Source organism: Artibeus jamaicensis, unplaced genomic scaffold (assembly GCF_021234435.1).
Source record: "Artibeus jamaicensis isolate MK-2021 breed Jamaican fruit bat unplaced genomic scaffold, CSHL_Jam_final scaffold_1689, whole genome shotgun sequence".
NCBI lineage: Eukaryota > Metazoa > Chordata > Mammalia > Chiroptera > Phyllostomidae > Artibeus > Artibeus jamaicensis.
This window is the reverse complement of record NW_026522029.1, coordinates 1,227,491-1,251,437: the sequence shown is the minus strand read 5'-3', so window position 1 is coordinate 1,251,437 and position 23,947 is coordinate 1,227,491. Positions and strand designations below refer to the sequence as shown.

Sequence of the window (23,947 nt, the reverse complement as noted above, 5' to 3'; positions counted from 1 at the left end):
AATTTGACTGAATTGTCCAGTCCATTGGTTCTGTTGTTAAAAGAGTCATTCTGAGAGCCCAGCCCAAACCCAAGGCTAAGATTAATTCATTAATCACCATACACATTTATTGAGCACTTATTAAAAGCCAGGGACACTGTGAGGACTGAAAGTAGAGAGAGAGAAGACAGACTCCTGACCTGTAGAAACGCCAGGTCTAGTCCAAGGGACACATGAGCGGATAACTGTACTCCAATATCATCGTTACAGTATTCCATTAAAGGTGCCACAGGAGGGAAACAAGAGGACCGACCGTGTGACACCTGCAGTGTCAGCTTTCAAGTGCAGACTCGCCCGACGCCAAGGCGCACAGACTAATAACAGCTGTTTACTAAACTGTACACTTGAAAAGAAATCTGCCGATGATTAGTAGTAACCTTTGTAACAGCATATGAATCAACATACTTATTTAGCATTGTTTTCATTTAGTCAGTCTCTTCGTTGAGTAATTTCAAAACCAAAGGACCAAAAGTGACCCCATAATTGGTGGTCATTTCAGATTTCACAGCGATGGGAACACTGGGTAATTAAAGCAATGACCTGTGCATGACAGCATTATTGGGGGCAATATTTTCATCAAGACAACTTCACATATTCTATTCACTACCATCAAGGTCGGGTTTGGTGTTCTCCTTGTGCCAGACAAACACAGACCACATGTCCTCAAGACACCAATGCAGGGCACTGCATTCGCCCACTGAGTGAAGGAAAAAGACAAGCCAAAGATAAAACGGACAAAGCAGTTGGTTTAGGCCATATAGCCAAAAGAAAAGGCTAATGAAATGTTTTCAATTTAAACATGTGTTTTATTCAACTTGGTGTTTCATTCAGTTCTCAACAGCAGTCTGAGCTGCAAACGTTAGGCAGAGCTCCCTGAGTTAACCTGCATAAAATTAAATTTAATTCCAATTTAACTCACTTCCAGAATGGTATTCTGTGGCCAATGTGAAAACCCTGGAGGGGTTTCATTTTCCGTGACCCCTATGAAATAACAACTTGTGTTTGCCACAACCAGAAAAACATCCTGAACCTCACTTGCCTAGGGAGCCAGTAATCAGGTATCACTTATTGCCCCCATGTTATTTCAATCGCCACGAGCCATTCCTATTACAGTGAAAAGCAATGTTCTGACCTTGCTGCAATAAGGAATGTTCTCTGTTGTGACATTGTTGTGGGTGCTGGTAGAACTGTTACAGTCATTTGAAAATACAGCTTCTGAAGCATTCTTATCACACGCCAATCTTGCACTAACTGGCCCCTTGTCTCCTAGGCATGCCTGTGGAAAAGATGGTGAATTTCTGAACCCGGTTGCTCATCAGAATCATCTGAGGACTTTTCTAAAACACAGTCAGTCTTCACCTCCCCCTTCCTGTCCAGACCTCCTGAAAGCAGCTGCATCCTGGTAAAATATCTTCAGATACATTGAGCACAGAACCTTGTTTGGTGCGAGGCATCCTTGGAAAGTAAGCAAGTCAAAGGAGAAAAGTTGGTGGCAATGAGGGCATAACAGCTTTGGAACAAATCAAGGTTAATATGAATATGAATGGACTAAGATGATATCAAAGAATTAGTATTAGTCACATTCCATGTGAAGATGACATTGTATTTAGGTCAGAAAATGACCCTAAGTATTTAGTGGCGAAATGACATAAAGTCTGAGGTTTGCTTTAATATGCTCCAGCAAGCCCTGGCCAGTGTGGCTCAGCGGGCTGGGCATCATGCCACCAACCAAAAGGTCACCAGTTTGATTCCCGGTCAGGGCCCATGCTTGGGTCGAAGGTTTGGTCCCGGTCACAGTGCATACGAGAGGCAACCAATTGATGTTTCTCTCCCTCTCGCTCTCCCTCCCTTCCCCTCTTTCTAAAGTTAAATCAATAAAAACCTTTTAAAATAAATAAATATAAATAAAATGCTCAAGTGAGAGAGAGAGCAAGCAAGAATACATGAAGCTATTACGGATGGCCTCAGAGGTGGGTAAGAGGTCCCCCAGGGTTCGTGGCGCTTTCTTGTCGAGAGATTTTCATAATGAAATGTTTTCAATTGTCTAAAAGAGAACAGCAATAATAACCAGAGCCTGTCTCTGCCATGCAGGCTGACCTCTGAGAGGTGGCTGGTTGGCAGGCCGCCTTCTCCCCCACGTACATGAGAAACAGGGGTACAGAGAGCATGGTGATCTGCCTGACACTTGTAGGCCCTGCCGTCTTCCTCTTGTAGGACTTTCTGTTCAATATTTCACTCTGCAGGTGGAATCAGGGCCCTTTCCCTAGCAACAGGTGAAGCAATATTTAGAAGTTGACCTTTGTCAAATATTGTGAATTTTTCTTTAAGAAATTCTATGAAACTAGGTGCTTTGGTTTTCAATGAGGAAAATACTAAAGCAATAGGAATTTGTCTTCATTTTATCAGTGGATTTTTTTTGCCCTAATAGTATTTCATGCTGGAACAACCAAAGGGTTTATGCTGTGAAAACAGTTTATCACCAAAGAGTCAACGTACACATTTGGTGAAAATTTAAATAATTCCAAAAAGTGAGGTATAGCACACCTAGCTATAAGTCCCACTGGCTAAAATTAAGTATAAATTTCTTTTCAGAGTCTTCTCAGATATCAACAGTGGTGGTGATAATATTTTGCACTCGTAGGTACACAAGCTGTTTCATTTACCTCCTACCAGATAAAGAAGGAAAGACCCGGATGTTCTAAGCACAGGACCCTGTTGGATGGGCTGGCGGTTCCGGTTTGGGTTTCTGAAAGAGGGCGTTGATGCCTCACTTCCCTTCTATAGCGACGCATGTGATGTGGGTGTTGGCTTACAGTCTGCAGTGAACACAGGCCCTGGGCCAGGCCCAGGGAGTCTCCCTGTTTGACCAGATACAGACGCCAGGCTTCAAGTGCAACCTTGAGTACCAGGTGCTTCAAGATGTTTTGAAAAGTAGAAACATGGATGAAATTAGAAAGTCTGTTTTGGGTTTTCCTAAGACAGAGTGGCCCAAATATCATAATCACTACGGCAGGGACCATGAACAAGAACTGGGCTGAGCTGTTTTACAAGTAATGAAAGGCAACAGGCATGGTGGTCAGAACATTTCTTTGCCCAGCGGATCTGTACCAAGTTCCTCAGCATCCTGGACACATGTACTTGCTCCCTGCACCTGGTGAGGCTCAAAGGAGAGGCTGTTTCCGGTATCCTGCAGCTCAAGGTCATCCCATGCTGCCCTTCGCTCAATAGGGCTCACGTCTTTGTGAGACAGAGGAGAGCTCAGTCTGTGTGGATGTTACAGAGACCACGAGGCAGGGACCTTCTGTGGTTGCTATCGATTCTGACCTTCTAGAACCCGTGGTCAGGTGTGTGGCCCTGATGGCTCATGTGGCAAGCAGAGTTTCTCAGATTTGTTCTAAGCTCAAGGTAGTAGTAGCCCAGTTGGGTTGGGGGAGGAGGGAGTCAAGGCTATTGAATATTGACGATCGTTCTCCTACTTCAGAGAAATTCACGTCCCCAAGCTGCTCCAGCACCCTGACATCTGAATTTTTATACTGAAAATAGATTAGAGGAATTAAATCAGATGGCATTTGACTGCAAAAATGTTTATAAGCAATAGCTTAACCTTCTTACATTTTGGTATAAAGCTGTAAAGTTTATCAACTTTGAAAAGCAAGATATAAAGCAAATACAAGAAGAAAATACCTTTACTAACTGTTAAATAAGAAAAAGATTTAGGGGCCCACGAACTCATCTTGCAGAAGTATCCTCACAATTCAGGACCAAAGATCATCTTGAGAGAGACAGAGACTCTCTGGCTGTTTAGGCACATGGTACAGAGAAGCTCTCTTCTCAAAGGGCTTGGAGCTCAAGGCACTAACTCACCGCCTGTCCGTCAGCGCCCCTGTAAGTTGGTCTCCATTCTGCTGTGTTTGCAATTTCACTTTGGCTTAGAAGCCACCAGCCCTACAGAGGACAGACATATCAGCACTGGGTGGGGCTCAGCCATCAGCCACCGCTGTGGGCTCGGTAGCTGAGGGCCCACACAGAGAGAATTTTGGAGGAGACCTTTTCCTCCAGAGCAAGTTCCAGCTACACAGAGCAGCAAGGCAGGCCACCAGACAGACGACCCAGGAAATAGCCGAGTGAGGTTCTTTTTCTCCTGGACCATCTGAGCCAGACCAAGGGCAGCACTAGGGATTTCATAGGTAATTTGGCAGGTACCAAATAGTACCTAGAACTTTGTATATCTTGATCCCCCGACTTTCTCTGTGACTGTGCTGTTCTGAATGCACTCCCATGGGCTGTCTTATCTCCCTACGCCCTCCATCCTGCTCAAAGATCACTTTCTGTTTCAGAGAGTTTTCTCCTTTCAACAACATGCTTGCTCCCTCATCATCTTGCTGGGCCCTAAACTGGGAACCTCTGCCCCCCCTGCCCCACCCCACCTCGCCCCTCCCCCAGCCAGTTCACTCACATATTTCCTACTGCTCATGGGAAGGCCAGAAGAATTTCTATCATTCTGCTTCAGCTTAACCCAGCTCCATGTTCTTAGGCAACCTCAAGCAATCTGTCTTCCATTTAGAGATATTTCTGCACTTCTGTTTAACACTGGGGATTTTCAGATTGCCTTTTACTCTATTCTTTTTCTCCCTTGTTGGACAGAAAACAGAGGCTGCCATGAACATAAGATCTGAAACTAATACAGAAAGATGGGGTGCAGTTACTCCCACAAACTTACTGCATTTCTAATGTGAACACCTCATTAGGAGAGAGCTCTGAACAACTCCACGTAGGGGCATTCAGCAATTTCTGGCTACGAGAACGCCCTGTTAGTAGTATCACTTGATATCCTAACGTTCTTACTAAAACCCACTGGTCTTATCTCCATTAAGATAGAGACTTGAGAGTATAAAGATATCAATTGACACATCCAAGATCACACCTAGAGTGTAACTGGCAGACACCCCCTGCTGGGCCTCCAGGACCATCTTGAAGCCAAATCATCTGTAAAGTGGCTGTAGAGGCTACAAAACCCATCACTAACCTCTGACAACTACTGGTTGCATTTAACAAATGTTCACAGGGCACTTCCAGGGATTCGAAGATGAGTAAGACACTGCTCTCCAGGGCTTCCCAGTATCCTCGGCTTATAAAATAAACCCACCCTCCAGAAAGCTTTCATTCAGGGCAAAACATGGTCCATGTCATAAGAAAGGTACAAAGGATTCATTTGTATAGGCTTCACCTTTACCCATTCTTTAGTGAACAATTTTTAAATGCAGAACAGATTGATCAAAAGCACTGTGTGAGCCCAGACCGGCATGGCTCATTTGGTGGAATGTTGTCCGGCAAACAAAAGGTTGCTGGTTCAATTCCTCGGGGCGCGTGCCTGGGTTACGGCCCTGGTCCCCTGTCGGGGCCTGTGTGAAAGTCAGCTCATGGATGTTTCTCTCACACAATGATGTTTCTGTCCCTCTCTTTCTTCCTGTCTTCCTTCTCTCTAAGAATAAATAAAATCTAAGAAGATAAAATAAAATTTAAAAAAGAGCACCATGTCAGCTTGTCTGTGCATTGACATATGCACAAAGATGGCCACGGAACAGAGCTGGCCAAAGTCACTCTCTCCTTGGCTACCGGCCTCGACTGTCCAAGAGCCTAAAGGTTAATGCCAATTTAATAGGATGCAGAAGAGAACAGGTATGTATCCTGCCAAGGAACTAAAGGGCTAAAGTCAAATGACTAGTCTGCTGCTAATATGAAGCCTGCAGGAATTGTATGAAGCTCAGGGAGGGACAGAAGCCTTGCTCAGAAATAGTCTAATCAGGTCACTTACTGAAGACCTTCTCTCAAGAGGAGCTTTCCGGTGATGGTCGTCTGCAGGGGACCCCTGTACTTTTACCATCGTGGCTACACCTGGGAGTGTTGCAGATTGCCTACCTGAGACTCCCTTGTGACTCTAAAATCGCAGAAGCCCACTTGGCACCATTTTTAGAGGAAACCATAGACCCCCGGAAGATCTCCCTCTAGCAGGTTCCCAGTGAAAATAAAGTTGGAGACCACCGAGAACCTTCTTCCCTCCCAGCAGCACCCCCAGTGCCCGTGAGCTCTGCCTGGGCACACGCGGTCTCCTGTGGAGCCCTCTCATGTTTGACTCCGCACTTCCTGTCGGTTAACATGTCTACCAAGTTTCCCTTTTTCACCTTGGGATATTTCTGTCACATTGGGTGTGTAACATCGGTCTTTAAAATAGGATGCACTTCCTTCAGAAGGAAATTAGGGGAGGAGAAGGAGGAAAGTGTTCCTGAAAGAAGGAGGTGCAAGGGCAGATCCATGGAGGATGATACAAAAGTCATCTGGGGAATGAAAATGGGATCCTGAACTCCCCTGTCTATTGCAGCATTATTCACAAGAGCCAAAATATAAAAGTTACCTGTGTCCATCAATGGATAAATGGATAGACAAGATGTGATATATATCTGTGATACACACACACACACACACACTCACACACAATGAAATACTGCACAGCCATAAGAATGAAGGAGACCCTATCCTTTGTAACAATGGGGTAGCCTTTGAGGGTATTGTGCTAAGTGAAGTCAAGCAGACAGAGAAAGACATATTCTACACAGCATCACTTTTATGTCGACTCTGAAAGAGCTGAGCTTGTTACAACAGAGTAGAATGGCAGTTGCCATGGGCTGGGGGTGGGGAATGGGGAGTTGTGGGTTCAGAATACAAGCTTGCAGTCCGAAGCTGAGTAAGTGCTGGGGGTGGAACCTGCAACATTGGGACTATGTCAACGATGCTACATTGTACACTTTCAAGTTGTCAAGGGACTAGATTTTCAATGTTCTCACCATAAAAGGTGGTTATCCCATTGTCCCATAGGAACATATCAAATCAACGCGTTGTACACCTCAACCTTATACAAGGTATCTGTCAATTATAAAGAGTCAAACTGCATGAAGGGATGCACTATGCGTAGGACATCAGTGCAGATGAGCTAAAGGAGGGTAGTTAGGGACGATCCTGTGTCTGACACTCACCAAAAGGTTTCTCATTACAATACTGAAGAATTTCTGAGTTTTATCAGTTTACCAAAAGTATAATTATGAGCAAGGTAGACAGGTGAGAGGATACTGAGCACTGTCCATACTGGGCACTGGTGCCATGCCGAGCACTCTGCCCTTCGTTCTCGCAACAGCCCCAAAGCCGGCATCATTGCCTCATTTCACAGATGCATGACTGAGGCCCAGAGTTCACTCACCTGCCCAAGGTCACACAGTCAGAACTACATCGGGGAAGCCTGACCCAGACCTCATGCTCCTGTTGTCCCAGTTTCCCACACCAGCCAATTTCTTTGGCTTCCAGGATATGCAGGACCATCTGCTTTCTATAACAAGCCATCCTCAATCCCCAACAGAGGCCATCCAGTGCAGGGGAGAATTGGGACTCAGCCAACAAGATGGACAGAACAGGACTCAAAGTGCAGGAAAGTTGCTGGGTGAAAACCTCTCAGAGGTCTACCTAAACACATGCCCAGAATCAGTCCCTACAGCCGGATCTGTCATTCTCAACATTCACCAGGGATGAGCCACACAGCTGTGGAGGCCTAACAATTGGGGTAGGAAAACAGGCAAAGAAAAAGGAGAATGTAGTCAAGCCCCAAGCACAAAAATGTTAACATCCGGAACCAATTCGCCCACGCAGGCTGGGGAACTGTTACACCCAGCCCTTCATAACACACCTCCCCCAGCCCTCCCCGACACACACACACACACACACACACACACACATATATGCCTGGGCTCGGTTTACCATTTGTTCACCCCTACAGCAGTCAAACAGTCTCGTGTCTGCAGGAAGCGCCTCCTGTGGCCCCTACCACCCAGTCAGAATATCACAGAGATGTCTCAAATCTCTACGGTGTCCCAGGGTAATCTGGGTAATGCACCGTTGCACCAGATGAGACCCAGCATTCCCAGGATTGCTGCCGGGCATGCAGCTAGTGCTCTGAGCGCTGGAGCAGAAACCGGTGGCCTAGGCGGCTGCTTTCCTATCTTGCAGAATCTACATTTCTAATTGGACGGATCTCCTGGGTAAGATCCAGTAAATCACCCGGGATTGCAGCATTCACTTCATCCTCTGCCACACTCTATATTTCAAGGGTTTGGCTCCACCTGGGTTCTTTGGGAAAGGAAATGAGCCCGGAGATTCATATGCTTCTGTTGCTACAAGAGCTTATCAAATCCCATCAATCGTTGCCTGCACAGAGTGGGGTGGGCAAGAGGAGAAAGCAAAGATTTAAAACAGACATGGACTTTACATCCTTTTCTCTTTAGTTCTAGAAAGCCCCTCTTCTACCACTGGGCACGACAAACATGAATATGGTAGACTTTACAGCGGGAGAGCCAAGAAACACATTAATGCCAAAGTCCACCCACCAAAAGCAGGAAGTTTAGTTTTTCCCCAAATCCCTGTTGGAGACACCAGACTTCCTAAGAGAGGAAGGTTGGTTGGAGTGGGAGGAAAACTGATGGAAAGATAGTGAACAGGTGGACCCAAACCCCCGGAAAACCACTGTGCCCGAGAACTCACTGCCGGGATCACATCCACTCAGGGCGTGTCAGGAGAGCAAAAGCACGTGGGCTGTAAGTGTTTAACGGGATGAGAGATTTCTGCAAATAACTGATCCCATACCAGACAAGGCCGCTCTCAATAGAGCTGTTACAAGATAAATGAATCCGAGCAGTCACTCAGAGGTTAAAGTCAAAGCCGCAACTCTGAGAGCGGGTATACTTGCTGTGGGTTCTCAAGGCGGTTTCCTAATCCTTAGGCATTAAAAAGAAGCCACTGTGGAAATCAGAATCTCTTCCTTTGTAAACTCAATCCATGGCAAAGGGATTTCAGCTGTGATTGCCGAGTTCGGAAAGAAAAAACAACAACAACCCAGCAGTACTTAGCAATGCACGAATCGCTCGTCACTGCAACTGATACATTTCTAAGCTGTTCCATTTTGAATCAATTACCAATCAGATTCTTTCCATCGGTTGTGAATGGAGAAGGGAATGGGTAAAGCAGAGCACACTGCATTTCACTGTACAAGGGGATTTAGGATGAGCAGGTTTTAGAACAAATTCAGTACGTGGCCACCGCATTTCAGACCCTGAGATTTCCGTGCATTCAAGTCAGAGAAAAGCTAGTGACGCCCGGAAGGCTGCGTGCGCATGCGCCATCCCAAAGCCAAGGCTGAGAAACTCAGCCCTGCGGTGGCTTCTACTAGCCGGTGGGGAGAAGGCACCTTACGATTGGAGGGACTACAAACAATAAGTAAGGAAGATAGAGGCCCAGGGACTGTAACCAGCTCTCCGACATTTGGACTTAACTACTTCTGTGTGGGAGGGCAGAATGAAGAGCAAGCATACATTTTCCACTGCGAAAGTTCAAAGTTCCCCCTAGAGCCCCGAAGAGCCATCCGCAGGGGGAGGCAAATGGTTGAGGGCATTGACTCTGGAGCCACAGGGAGCTGCGCTTAAATTCTGGCCAGTCCACTTTGAGTGGACTGGAGCTGTGTGTCGGTGGGCAAGTTACTCGATCTGTCTGAGCCCCAGTTTCCTCATCTGTGAAATGGGGAAATAATTACCTTGTTTTGAGGATGCAATGAGAGAATGGGAATAAAACCATCAGCGCAGTGCCTGGTTCAAGGTGCACCCTCAGTCCATGAAAGTTCTTATTCTGGTTAGCGTTGTGGGCACTCCAAGATAAGATGATGCTGGGCAAGTATAGAAACATCGGTCCTGGAGATAAAATGTGGGGCAGAGAGGCTGTTTCGAACCCGAGGCCTCAATTCCAGCTAAGACAGAGCACCGAACTCCTCCTCTGGATGGGCAGGCAGAGCCTGGACGCTGATGATGACGTGACCTCAGCTCCCCGAAGCCAACAGGCCTTGATGGGAGCCCTTCCTCTGACCCTCTTCCCCCCCGGAAAAGCACCTTCACCCTCACAAACATCACCTACAAATCCGTTTACTGCAGCCCCAACTAACTGGTGCAACTGGCTCATCTTACCCAGAGTCCTGGGGTCCATAAAAGTACAGGCCTGACAAGCAACGGCCTTATGCAAATGAATCTTCCTTAGTTCCTAAACCTGACTTTTGGGGGATTTCTGCGCTTTAGGTATAAATATCAGAAAGTAACCGCAAAGAAACATGCATGTGTTATTTTACTTCCCTGCATTCAGAAAGGCTCTTCTGTCTTTGCCAGAGCCCAGCTGGGGAGCTGGTAAAGCTGGGGCTCCCCAGCACCACCCCCTTCTCTTACCTTATGCCAGAGGCTGATCCCCACCCTTAGAAGCCTCTCCCCCCCCCAGGTGCTCCCTGGGGTGCTGCCTCAGTGAAACCCTGAATAGCAACAGCTCTCGAAGTTCTATACATTTGACCTGATCAGCAGGTGCACTCGGATTCCGCATTCTGCCTCTAAGCACAGGCTGCACACCAAGTGCGACCCCACTCCCGGCTCAACATCACCTTTGAAGCGAGAAACTGGGAGAGTGGGGGCCACTGTGTATGACAATCTGCAGCAGCGTCTTACCCAAGGTGGTCACTGAGGTGAGTCATCGTGATCAATTCCACTGACGGGAACAATAGGCACAGCGCTAAGTCCTTGGTTTCTTTATGTACGTTAGCTCATTTCATCCTCACAACCACCTTTTGACAAATACGTTTTTAGTACAATTTTACAGATGTAGAAACTGGGCTCGGGAGAGATTTAGTAGCTTGCCCAAGGTTATACAAGTAGCACGTGTTGGGATCCAGCCTCAGACACGAGCGGTCTAACCCCAGGAACCTCGGCCTTCTACCGCGAGATCACTCATTCATTCGTCACACCAAATCGAATGACAATAAGAGCATCTATTTCATTAGCGTGTTTTGGAATTTTATGCATTATGATAAGTATACATGCAAATGCATAAAATTATGTATTACTGGAATACATCATTGTTGAATATTATTATTTAGATAGATAATATGCAGACAGACACATATTTGGAATATATGTAACAGCCCTATATATAACGTAGCACAGTGGCTGGCACACAGTGCTCAATACATGTTACTACTCGTTATCATTGTTTGTGCTGCACTATCCCTGTGTTTTCATTACCTACTCAGTGCGGGGCTCTGGAGATACAAAGGCAATGAAGACAAGGTCCCGGCCCCGCAGCAGCTACAGGGCCGCAGTGAGAGGGGATGACCAGCCAACCCACAAGCTCCATGGTGACAGAAGTGTGCCCAGGGGCGGGGGCATCACTGAGGGGCATCACTGAGGGTGGGGAGCTGTCACTAGGGTGTGAAGCCCAGCTGTAGAAGTCTGCAAGGAAATAAAGTCCCCCATGATAGAAACCTGAGAAACCCTCCTAGGTGAGTGCTGGGCCCAGCCTTTTTGTCTGACCCTGCCTTCAAGTTCAGCAGCTATGAATAGAGGTCTTGAATGCTAGGCTGTCTTCTGATCTATCTTGTTGACAAGCGTTTTGCCTGTTACTAAGTCATCCTTTTAGCGTTCTGGCGTCTCTGCCAGATAGAGCTCTCGGCTTAGCAGACTAGACATGGAAAATAGTCACCGGTGCTTTCTGCTAGGCTCACACAATAATGAGGGGCAACTGATTGTTTGAGGGGCGGGATTCCACCAACTGATGGAGTTGGCTTTCCTCAGTCTTCATTTTTCACATCCAGAGGGTTTTCAGCTATTTTTGGAGAGAGCACCCAAAAATGTTCAAAGCATAAAATAACCTACAGTTTCTTTAAATTCACTGATGCCGAAGAATTGTTTTGACAATAGGGTTCTGGGTGTTCACTCCAGCAACAGTAGGTTACGTCAGACACAAAGGACTAGAGATCACCAATTCGGGACTTCCGAACATGTGATATTAATCTAAAAAACTTTTCAAGAAAGAAAAATCTGTTTTCTTTCCTCGTCCCAGCCAAGTAAAGGATGAGACCAGCGATGGCCAGGCTGCATTAGGAGAAAATGGTTACTTCAAAAAAAAAGTTTACAGGATCTGATTCCTACAGCTAAAGGGGCCTCAGGTGTCATTTGAGCCTCTGTCCCTCATTTCACAAACCAGGAACTGAGGCCCTAACAGGGCCCACTAAACAACTTAAAAACATTTTTTAAAAAATATCCGTCTACCTTTAAAACAAACATCCCTAGCTCCGATATGAATGACGAAGCGAGCGCTAGAATCTAGGTCTAATTTACGCAGGTCTGGCCCTCTTCCTCCCGTAATCACGGATCTAATCTAGAATGTGAAGGCCTGTGTCGAAAGCTTTGCACTGCAGTAAAGACCGACATCCGCATGAGCAGTTACGGTTTCTGAAATGTTTTACAATTCACTATGCCTCTGCAAGCTTGCTCACACGATTCATTTTCTAACTAAACCTTTTTCTCTAAGCAGTACATAGATTTATAGTGTTTCATATATAATATACCCCTTAGCTTTGCCGCCAAAAATACATACATACATACATACATACATACATACATACATACATACATAGTTAGGCTTCTGAGTGAAGGAAGCCTCGTCAAACCCGGAGACAGAATTGCCGTGTTTACAATCACTTATCGGCACAAATGCCCGCCCCTCCACTCTGAATATCAATTAATTGTTTTTCGGAAGCTAGAACGGAAGCCCTGAGCCACCCAAGCCACCGGGCCCCCAGGTTTCAACTCTGGCGTGATTGACGCTTTGCAGCGGGACCCCCCGAGGCAGGACCCCCTCTGAGCCAACGCTCAGCTCAGGAAGGGAAGCCAGTACCGCCGGCTTCTGGCCACTTCTCAGTTCACTTTGCAAACTTGGGCGGTTTCTTTCCTTTCCTTTCCTTTCCTTTTTTAAGAAGTGACTCACTTCATTGTTTTTAATCTCCAGAAGAGTGTGAAGGGCGATCGTTTGCTGTCCCTTTGTCTCGGGGGCAACGCCGATTTCTGGGCACCTCCGCCGGCCGGGCCCCAATGCCCGGGGACCCTCTGCGTCTGGAACCGACAGCACGAGTTCCTTTTCTAACGGGAGGCTACGATATTTGCTGACCTAGAATTACCCATTTGGAAATGGTTAGGGATTAAAAGTTCCTCAGTCCGACGGATTCTCAGTTCCTAATTGCTGATGTTTGAAGTCGGTCTGATTCCTCGAAAATCTGTTCAGTCTGATGAAAGCAAAAGCTCAAACTCCCCTCGGGGCGCGAGGTGTAAGATCCACGGGTTCCGTTCGGTCTTTGGTTGGTTTGGGGTTTTTCTCCCCTGATTTTTCCTGGGGGTGGGGTGTGGAGAAGGGGGTCTTTCACCAAGGCCTTCCCGACGACCCCAGGGTCTCTGCAGTTCGCCAGGGCCCAGGGCGCCGCGGCCCTGGTTTCCAGGCCCGGCGGCCGCGCAGACCCGCGGAGACGCGGCTGAGCGCGGGGGGCAGGAGCGCGGGGCCCAGCGCGGCGGGCGCGCCGCCTTCCCGCCGCCAGACCCGGGCGCGGGCGGAGGGTGGACGCTGCAGCGACCGGAGTCGCCGACTTGTAAAGTTTCCCCCCGAACTGCCCGCTGTCCCCAGGCCTGTTTCTCGGGAAAAGATGGAATCCCGACTCCTTCCTCGGTGAAACGTCATCTGAAATTTTTTTGAGAGTGGAAAAAAAAAGGGCGTTTTCAATGTGTGCGTAGGAGGCTGGGGGAAGGGAACCCAACAGGATGTCGAGGTGAGGGAAGTGGTGGGGGCGCGAAGAGCAGGAGGGTCGGCGGCTCCGCGCCCCGCTCCCGGCCGTGGGCCTGGGGAGAGAAGGCGCGGGTGTTCGGAGCAAAGATTTCGATTCACCTTGTTGAGGGTTAGGCGCTGAAAAGCCAAGGCTGCTGGCTGGGTGCATGACAATAGTGTTTTGATTTTTAAAAGAAGACTATGTTAGGCTCTTCTTGGGTGTGCAATCCAGAACTAAGGGTTTGTTTGATTTTATTTTTAATCCTCTAAAGTCTGTGGCCATTTGGTAACAGCCCATTGCAGCCTCAGCAAATCGTAGTTTTGCGTATGTTGCCTATGTTCTTGAATTATTTCCCCAAATCACAGTGTTTTACTTGTTACTTCTTCTATTAGTCATAATTAGTATCGCGGTTTCTCTCAATGAGTCCCTTAACATGGGAGAACATGAAGTTAATTACTCTGCAGAATACAAGGCAACATTCTGCCCATCCAAAATGAAGATGGCATTCTCCACAAAATGAAATGCCAAATTGAGTTAGGAAAACTCTCACTCTCCCTGTCTTTTCAGCTAAATCTGTAACATCCCTGTTCTCTGCCAACAACTGGAATTTTCAAATTTGGGATTCTCTGGAATTGTCAAAGGATGTCTAGAGATGACAATATTTTTGAGCCCCAAATTTTAGGCATTCCCAATTTGTGAAACTGGCTACACACACACACACTCGGTCAAGGCCGTTCCTTTTCCCTGAAATATTATCTGTGTTCCATTTCAGAACTTGATGTTCCCACACGAACTGGTGTGTAAACACCTGCACTTGTGTGCACTCTTTAATACATCCTACGCTAGCACACGGAGGGCAAGGCTCGACAATGGCAGACACAGAGGGCACAGGGTAAGAAGGAGTGGTTTCCAGGCCTATTTTCAATGCTGGTATCAAAAGCTAGTCATCAGTCTGCAGTCAGCAAAACGTCCTGCCTCCAAGTGGGGCCGTTAATGGCACCGAGTAAATGCTGATTTGTCGTCACCCATTGCGTGAATTCTCCACCTCTCCCCATTTCACCTCTGGTCCTCCCTGCTGAGTCTCCTTTTCCACCCTGACACTTAGACCAAAGGCCTCACTTAAATTAACTAATGATTATCCTTGCCCCCAAAAGTGTAAACAGACCCTAATTTATAAATTTGCTAATTGCTGTTCCCAGTACAGACCCTTGGGTATCTCAGGCAGGCACATATAAAATTCAAAGCTCGCTAGAAACCAGGAAAACGCAAAGCAAAAATAAACCACATGGAGGAAAGAGATTCCACATTCCACCAGTTCCCTACTTCTCCCTGTGGAAAAGTATCCCTAAAGGTCAAAACTAGAAAACCACTTAAATAGTCTCTCCTGCTGAATGATTTTGCCTTTGGGGAGCAAGAAAGCAATAACCAGCTACACCCCAGAATAATCATTGGATGGATTTCTGTATTTCCAGAAAGGAAAGCAAAATGCCAGCCTGCTCTTTATCCTGGAATTTGCACAGTTCGGCCTTGCTTTAAAAAAAAAAAAAAAAAACCCACAGTCCTACAGTCACATGGAGAAGGAATGCACAGACTTCAGAAGTCCTGCAGTCATTTTCCTCCCTAGTACAAGAAATAAATTTTTATCCGAGTCCATAATCAGACTCTCAAAAAATGTCCTCATCTTCTTAATATTATTTTTTGGCAATAGAGAGGATGATTGTAGCAGAACTGGAATATTTCACTCAGTAATATGAGCAATGCCCTTGGAGATGCTGGGATGGATAAAATGCTTCGGTCTTGGGAGCCAGAATGTGCTGGTCCCTCGCTCCTTGTGGCCAATATGCAGGATTAGTGACGAGGGACTTGCTTCCATGAAACCCTAGTCCACGCACGCGGAGGAAATCACACAGATCAATAGGGGAACAAGAACCACCAACCCCCATGATTTTAGTTTTGGCTCCCAGGTTTGGGCACCTTATACCATTCTTCACAAGCTCCTCCTGTGCAAGATGTGTTAACTAAAGAGATTTCGTACCAGCTTTCCATAATAATGAAAAGATGTTTATGATGCCATTTGAAGGCATTGATTGGTATGGGGGGGGGCAGGAAAACGACAGCGGATGTGTGTCAACACTCCACTGAAACCAATTGAATGTCCCGTCTCCCTGCATGAGCAGCACCTGGTAAACTTTTCTTTCTAGGAGTTTTACCTGTAAAATAAGAAAACCCAAAGTGGCCAGCTCTGATGCCCCAAAAAAAGTGTTTGATGAGAAGCAGCATTGCGTGGGGCGTGGGAGACCTTCATTCAGAATCGCTGCGGGCCTAGCCTGCCAGCTGCTCTGTCTAGGACGGCGGTGCTCGCCCATTAGGCTTGTGTTCTTCGACAGATCTCCGAGGGGCAAGGTGGGTGTCGTCGGAGGGGGCGAGGGGCTGCCCTGCACGTCGTAGCCAAGAATCCAGGGACTGTCCCCCACTCTCCCTTGTTCCCTCACGCTCCCTTGTTACCGCCATACCTTCCACACCCGTCTCACAGGTTTCGGAACACTCCTGGGGGAGATGGGGGGACCTAAGGAGGTGCAAACCACAGCACGCTCAACCTTCTTTCCACCGCAGTCCAAACTCTGGCCACCACGGTCCTGTCTCCCCATTCCCTGTCCTTCCACTGCCCTGCAGCACTTTGCTCCGTTTATGGGATGGAAGGGGTGGGAATTATCTCCTTCCTAGCGGCTCCTACTGTGCCACGGCCGCAGTGTTATACAGAACGTCTCCATAACCCTCCCCAAGCGCCCAGGCCACGGCGGTGCGTCCCTGCACGTCCCGCACGTCCAGAGGTCGTATGGTTTAGCCGCAGTCCCACAGCGCCCGAAAAAATCGTTTGGCAGCCATCCCCAGAGAACCAGCATCCTTGCCGGTACAGGACGAATTCGGCCTCTTGCCTACCCTCCACTCCGCTTTACACAAGGTCACTTACCAAAGGAACAACCGCCGCGGAAGGCCTTTCGGACCTAAGAGGCGGTAACCTTGCTCAGGTTCAGCAGGCCCCACACTTGGCTTGTCCGCAGGGCGCAGGCCCGGCACCCTGGAGGCCTGCACCGGTGCTGGGGCGCGCGCAGCACCGGGGAACCAGGGTTCCTTAAGGGGGGATTCTACTCCAGGCAGACCCTTGCGCGTCGCTGCGCATCCTGCACCGCGGTCCCAGCCCGACCTGTGCCCTGGCTGGTGCTCGCCCCGCACAAGGACGTTCTCCTCGCTGGTTTCCAACTCCTCGCTTTTTCTCCCCTTACTTGAAGATCAGTAAAGAGTCACTTCCTCCGTTTGATCTTGTATTTCCCTATTGGGGGTTGGGGGTGGATAGAGGGGTGGTGTCAAGATTAAAATCTTGGAGTCTACTCTAAGCAAACAAGCCATAAACTGACATATTAATTCTCGGGACCAGCTGCTAATTCGAGAGAAGAAAGTGCCCTGGGGCACTGCAACACCTCTTCTTGTCTCATTTCACTAGGGGTTGCGTAGACCTGTGCGGGGTCAAATGCGAGCGCCAGTCGTGCGCGCACGTGTGCGCGGAGTGCAGATCTACCCGCGTGTTCCTACGTCTGCCGCTTTGTGTGCCCACCCGCGTACTCCGCCACCTCCTCAGGCCGCCAGCGCGCGCGGCTGCGAGAGTGGAGACCGTGGGCTCTGTATGGGGAAATGCCCCCGCAGAGGGTTTAAATTATTTCGCTCCGCGGGAGACCGGGCGTCAGCCGCACTAGAATGTGGATCTGGGCGGCAAAGGCCCAAACCCGAGCTGGGGAACCGAGTGGAGACTGGGTTGCGGTAGGAGCACCGTTGGCGCCGCCACGTGCCTGAAATGTACTTTCAAGGCCGCCGCAGCCGGAGCAGCTGTTCCCCGCGAAAGTTTCCTCCGTTGCTTTGCGGGAGAGGCGGAGTCCAGCGTGCCCGAGAGCCAGGCTCCTCCAAGACGGGTTTTGAGACCTTCCCCAGCCCGCGGACGCAGAGTACTGGCGGTCCCCCCGAAGCACTCGGAGTGCTGGCCCCAGTAAAATACTGAAGGCACCTCGCAGGCTCTTCTCCAAGGCCCCGAGGGCCTCAGAGAGTTTTTGAGACCACCTGGCTCAGTGGAAACCTTTGAAATACATACTGTGTGTCCTCTGATGTGTGAGTGCCTACAGTGAGCAGGCCGGCGGGTCCCCCGCTGCTGCAGGTTAGCGCCCCAGGCTGCGGGCACTGGGCGCCGACTAAAGTCAGCTCAGTCCATACCCAGAAAGAAAAACGGGCTGCGGAAAAGCAAAAGGCCACGTCTTTGAATAAAAGCGAAACATTAAATCTGATCCGTGGATGGTCCTAGGTTCCCGAAAATTTGAGGCTCGGGCAGGGAGGGTGGGAGACGATGGTACCCGAGAAGAAAGGGGGTGGGGAGAAGGAGGAATACACTTGCGCTATGCGATTGTCCTGAGCATTTAATCCCTCCCCAGCGACCATTTGGGTTTTGTTGTAGGTTTGTTTTGTTTTGTCTTTTGTTCCTGATCCTTATCGGCCTAGGGGGCGAGCCACGCAGCAGCCCCCACCCGCCTTCGGTCCTAGTCCGGAAAAGAGAGTTAAAGCAGAACCGAGAGGGGCCCAGCCAGGCAGAGACAGGGCTCTGGGCGCAGCGGAGTTGCCGGCCCCACCTTTACCATTATACACGCACCATAAATGTGGCCCCGTGTGCGTTTGTTGGGGTGCGGTGTCAGAGACGAAAAGAAAGGAAGAAATGCAGAAGACCCCGAGCCCCGGCCCTGCCTTCCCCTGCCATTCCCAGGCAGACAGAGCTCGCAGCTCCGCCTCCTCCGCTCCCGGGTTTGTCTAGTCTCCAAGCCACCGCGCCCTGTTTCTGAGAGGCCTTTTCTCATCCAGCGCCCGGTTCCTACGAAAGCATTGGCCACTGCGAACTCCAACTCGGAGACCTCCAAGGGGACAAGAGCTCCAGCTGGAGTTCCCGCAGCCCGAGACGTGGCCAGGCCCCACCGGCAGCCCGGCTCCGCAGAAGGCCGGTGAATGCTTTAGGTTTCCGGCTTCTTCCTCCTCCCGGACTTTTGCCCCACAAACATATTTCGTTTTCTAAAACCCAAACGCCGGGTTTGTTTGTTTGTGTTTTTTTTTCCTTAAAAAAATGATGAAGGTAATAATGTCAGGACCACCGAACTCTCTGTAGTTAGGTAAAGTTCTGCTAGGTCGTCACTCTCTATTCTCAAACTGCAAGAGCAAGGGGACAGCATTCTGGCCCCCAGGTCCTCTCGTTTTCGACCCTGGACCGGTCCCTCTTTGCCCCAAGCCCCACTGTTCTCTCCATGCTCATGGCTGAAAAGGCCGGAGGAAAGAAAACTTAGAGCCGAGTCTCTGATCGTGACCCTGCGTGTTGGTCCTTTTCGAACATGCGACCTCAGGACGGCTCTGGGAGACCTGGCGGTTCCCTCGAGAATTGCCCTGGGGACAGGGCGTCTGTCGCGCGCTGCTAGATAATTTGTGCTTTTTCCACCGTGAGGAAAGTAAAACAAACCCATCCCCCAAATCGGGAGTTGTCATAAGGCCTGGAAGAATTTCCACTAAACTGTGTGAGGGCCCAACTGAGATTCTGACCACAGGTAAACCGGGTGAGGAAACAGGGTCTGGGCAAAGACGGGAGACACATTAGCCACGCGTTCCTCTCCAGGTTGCCCACACAGTGGTCCGCGTGGATGGGCACCCCCATCCAAATACAGGGGAAAACTTGAGCGGAGGAAATAAATCTCCTTTTAATTTTCTTTTCATCGACTAATAAAAATAATTCCCCAGCACTAAACCCAAATACCATAACGGGCCACAAGAACACGAATTCATAAAACTCTGTCTCTGCAGGTCACCCGCTAATCGCGTTATTATTAGCCTCGGGAGCATGGAAATTGAACTGTCACTGCCGAAAGAGAAAATGTAAGCGACAGCTGTCCCTCCTTGGGTCGGCCAGTTTTCCAGCCCCCAAGTTCCTGAGCACAAGGCCTCCCCGTCCCTATGCAGGCCGCCGCCCCCACCCGGGCTTGCCTGAGCGCTGACCCAGGTTTACTCCCCAGCCATAGCAGGTCAGAAGGAGCACCTCCAAAATAGTTTTAGAAGTCCTGGCTGGAAAGTTTCTGAAGCCACTAACCTAAGCTGCAGCCTCCGCGCGCGCGCGCGCGTGTGTGCGCGCGTGCGCGCGTCCGCTCAAGATTCCTCCGACAACAGCTGTTCCTCGGGACTGTTTTGCACTGTTGAAATCTTGGCACTTAATACAAAATGCTAAATTGTCCCCCACCCCATCCCGGATTATGTTAAAACACTGACATCGACACCCCGCCTATGTGTTACGTGTTGTGTGCGTATAGACCCAAGATACAAGTTAATCGCACCGCTTCACCCCCAAATACAGACATGTGGGCCCTGGCGAGTGACCCAGGGAGCAGGGTGAGGGGCCTAACATACATTCCTCTTTCCATAAAAGCCAACAGAGTAGAAATACGACCGTGCCCTCTCGTGTCTAGTCACCGGAGGAGAGGAAATTCAACAACACTAGTCGCAGAAAAGTTGGTGGGGGGAGGGCGAGGGACAAGGCTGAAAGCAAAATGGGATAAACGGGGCGTTTCTCTAGAAACGGTTGTCGGGCACCACGCTCGTCCTCCCGAGCTCTCGGAAGTGAGTCCCAGGCCTTCTCCTCTCCAGTCGTTGCTTGCGACCGGCGCCCCTCCTAACCCCAAGGCCCTGCAAGCCCCTCAGCTGGGGGCAGCAGGAACGCTGCGCTTTGCTGCCAGAGAAGGGGATGCGAGCAAGAAGACCTCCTTGCTTGAGGTTGGCGACGAAATGCAAGGCTTAGGCCAGTTCTCCCAAATTGGTTCCGGCGAATTTGGGGGAAGGCTCGAGGCATTTGTGCAAAGGAAAAGAAACCCGAGTTGGAGCAGGGCAGGGCGTGGGCGGCCAGGGCCTCCCGCCGCACCGCTCTGCCCCCAGGCCGGCCGCCCGCCTCCCGCGGTCTGGCCCTGCGCACTCACCCGGGTGAGGCTCCAGGCCGTGTGCGGCCGCGTCCTCCGCGTCTCCGAGTGGGCCCGCGGGGCTCAGCGCCTCCATGGACAGGTCCAGCCCCTTCTCCTCCCAGTCTCGCAGTTTCCGTTTTTTATTTGAGCCGATCAAGGCTTCAACGGAGAAGGCATGTGCTCGCGAGCTCAGGGCGACTGCAGATCTTCTCCTTTCACTCATCTTAGCCGCCCGCACCCCAGTCCCCGCTCGCCCCCGCTACTGAGGGAGCAGCCCGCGCCCTCACGCTCCGAGCGCCCGCCGGGCCGAGCCCGGGAGAGGCGGCGGCTCCGCGGGTCCTTTGCACCCTCCCTCTGCGCCCTCCCCGCCCTCCGCCGCCGGCTCGGACCGGCGCCCCTAGCTGCTCCAGCGGCTACGCACGAGCGCCCGGAGCGCCGCCCGCTCGCAGCATGAGCGCCCGCGTCCTGCTTCCCACCCACCGGGGCAGGCGCTCACAGGCTGTGCAGACTGGACTTCATCTTTTTTTTATTCTCTCTCTCTCCTCCCTCTCCCCTTCTCTCCTCCCTCTCCCTCTTCCTCTCTCTGTCTTCCCGTCCTTCCTCTAAGCCAAACTTCTGGGAAACTTTTTTTCTAAATTCCTCCCTTCCCGAGGAGCTGGGGGCAGGCGGTGCACTCCTGTCCTTGGGGCGAGGGAGAGGGAGGGGGAGGAAGAGAAAGACTGAAGGGGGAAAAAAAAAAGCCAGCCCCCGACCAATGGCGAGGAGGGAACAGGAGAAACCCTGCGAGCGCGGGCCAATGAGCGGAGGGGAGAGACTGAGGCTCGGGCCAGGGCTTGGCGCCCGTCGTCCCCGGGATGCTCCCGGGCCGACTTTAACTCCTGGCTTCCCGGTGCCCCGCGCGCTCCTTGTGGTGGGGCGAGAGGGGAGCTGAAGGTCGAGGTCAGATCTGTGCCCTTACAAACTCCTGCCAGTCCCCAATCCGCACCTTTTCCTCCCAAATCCTGTAGGTTTCAAAGAAGCTGCAAGACCAGAGTCATTTTAATCACAGCTCTGGAACTGGGGGGGCGAGGACAAAATGACAACCTGTCCAAAACGCAGGGAACGACTGTAATAATCTCGCTCCGGCCCCCAGATGGTTTTAGATCTGCTGGTTCCGTCTGGATTGCGACATACAGGTTCTTATTTTCCTGCCGAACGGTTTCTAAACAACTCTGGTAAACGCAAAACGAAACAAACAAACAAAAATGCACCATTTCTATCTACTCAGAATCTTGTCGTTGAAACTCTAAAGACCGCTTCCTCCTCCCAGCTTTACCTGGTGGAGGAGGAGACGAGGAGACGTAGGCCCCTGGAAGCGGGAGGCCGGCTGGGCGCCCGGCTTGCCGCGCGCTCTGCAGGCGGATCCCGACTGGGCCCGCACAAGGCAGACGCTCGCCTTCCCTTCGGCGCGGATGCTGAGCCGAGCTGCGCCCGCTCGGGGCGCTTGTCCTGGAGAACCCACGGAGAGGGGCTGGGCGAGGGCGGTCAAGAACTTGCTAGCGGAGAAGGAACTTTTTCAAAATTCTCTTCATCCTGGGCGTCCGGCTCTCCCCGCCCCACTGATCCCCCCACCACCCTTACAAAAAAAAAAAAAAGACATATATTTCTGGGCAGTGCAGTCGCTAGGGATTTCTGAGGAACTTGAAGTCCGTACTTCTGGCCTTTCTGATTTCCCACACTGCTTCCCAGGTTGAGCTACTGGTCGCGGGCCGCAGAGAAGCCCTGAGCCCAGGCCAGGGCAAAGCAAGTTCAGAGGGGCTCAGAAGTAATCTTACCGAGCTGGAAAAGAGTCTCCGGTTTCACGGACGACGACCTCGCCACAGTCTGATCCTCCTGTCCCAACGCCCTAGTCCGGGCTTCTATGCCCCCTAGGAGGGGCAGGAAAGAGCCAGCTCCCCAGTGTGAGCAACAACAGATCCAGAGGCCCAGCAGACTACTCTTGCGGACAGCCAGGCCCGGATCAGAGTCTGAACCTGCAAGCCTAGGGCAGAGGGGCCCAGGCATGTCATACACCCCCCTGGAAGGGGCACCCATCAGGTCCTCCCACCCTGGGGGGAGAAGGGAGGGCCTGTGAGGCCTCTGAAACACCACATTCCCCTCCTGACCACGGAGAGGCCCGGGAAATCTAGCCCTTGCTATTTTATTTGGAAACGCTCTGGCCTGGAGGCTGCAACTGAATGTCCTGAATGTACTTGGGTCTTCGGGCGGGGCAGCAAAACAGGCCACTTTGGGGGCCCCCTCAGATTGGGCTCCAGCTCAGATGAGATGAGCAGCAGCGCAGCAAATGCAGAAGGAACAGTGGGACATGCCACTGTGTGCGTGAGGTTCAGCCAGGCTCGGCCGTCAGGCCCTCCAGGAGCCTGGTCTCTGACCTGCACGCTAAGAACCCACAGGCCCAGACACAGGCTGCTGAGCCCCTCGCTGACTCCCAAAGGCTGCCTAGCAAATTCTGGGGAACGTGGAGTCGGGGTGGCTGGGCACAGTATCCCCACCTCAGTCAGCACTTGGCATTGCTTCCAGGAACCGCTGCCCAAAGGGATGGAGCGTTCACCACCACCGGGCTTCAGCAAAGGACTTAGAGAGCACACCCGCCAGGGGCTCGGGCCTCGATTTTGGTTCCAGACTCTGGTGTCACTGCTGGTGGCTGGACCAGGCCTGGCGGGGTGGCCATAGGGTGGCCTCTATTCTTCCCAGCAGTTCCCTTCTCCCCATTGTCTGTATCTCACACCTCCCTCCGGCAGCCTCTTGCCTCGGCCTTCTCACACATCCCCAGTCTGGACTGAGAAGTAGGTGCACCATAGGTTCTACACTCTCCCTGGAGCTGCAATGGTTTCTCAAAAAGAGGACTGTTTGGTTATCCACATGCCTAGATACAGGTCTGGAAGGCCTGCTTGATGTGGGTGCCCACAGACACGAGCCCCAGAGACAAGTCTGGAGAAGCCAGCGAAGCGCTGGAGGGCAGGCATCTGCACCCTGCCCCAGAGCACCGGCTCAGCACGGAGTGCTCACAGGAGCCTCTGCCTTCTTCCTTCAGGTCCCACAAGTTGTCCCCACCCCCGTTCTACATACACTCACATCCTTAAAGAGTAAATTAGGCCGTGAAAACAGATCAGATGGTAATGAAGCCAGGCTG

At 50.7% G+C, this 23,947-nt stretch overlaps 1 protein-coding gene across 1 annotated transcript in view; it reads right to left on the bottom strand.

The window, feature by feature from the left end:
• TBX15 (T-box transcription factor 15) overlaps positions 1-21,465 on the bottom strand; it is a 98,749-nt gene extending 77,284 nt beyond the window's left edge. Inside the window, exon 1 of the mRNA XM_037135147.2 lies at positions 20,794-21,465. Within this exon, the coding sequence (XP_036991042.2) occupies positions 20,794-20,998 (205 nt within the window). The 5' untranslated portion in view covers positions 20,999-21,465. The remainder of the gene's footprint in view (positions 1-20,793) is intronic.
• Between the last annotated feature and the right edge of the window lie 2,482 nt (positions 21,466-23,947).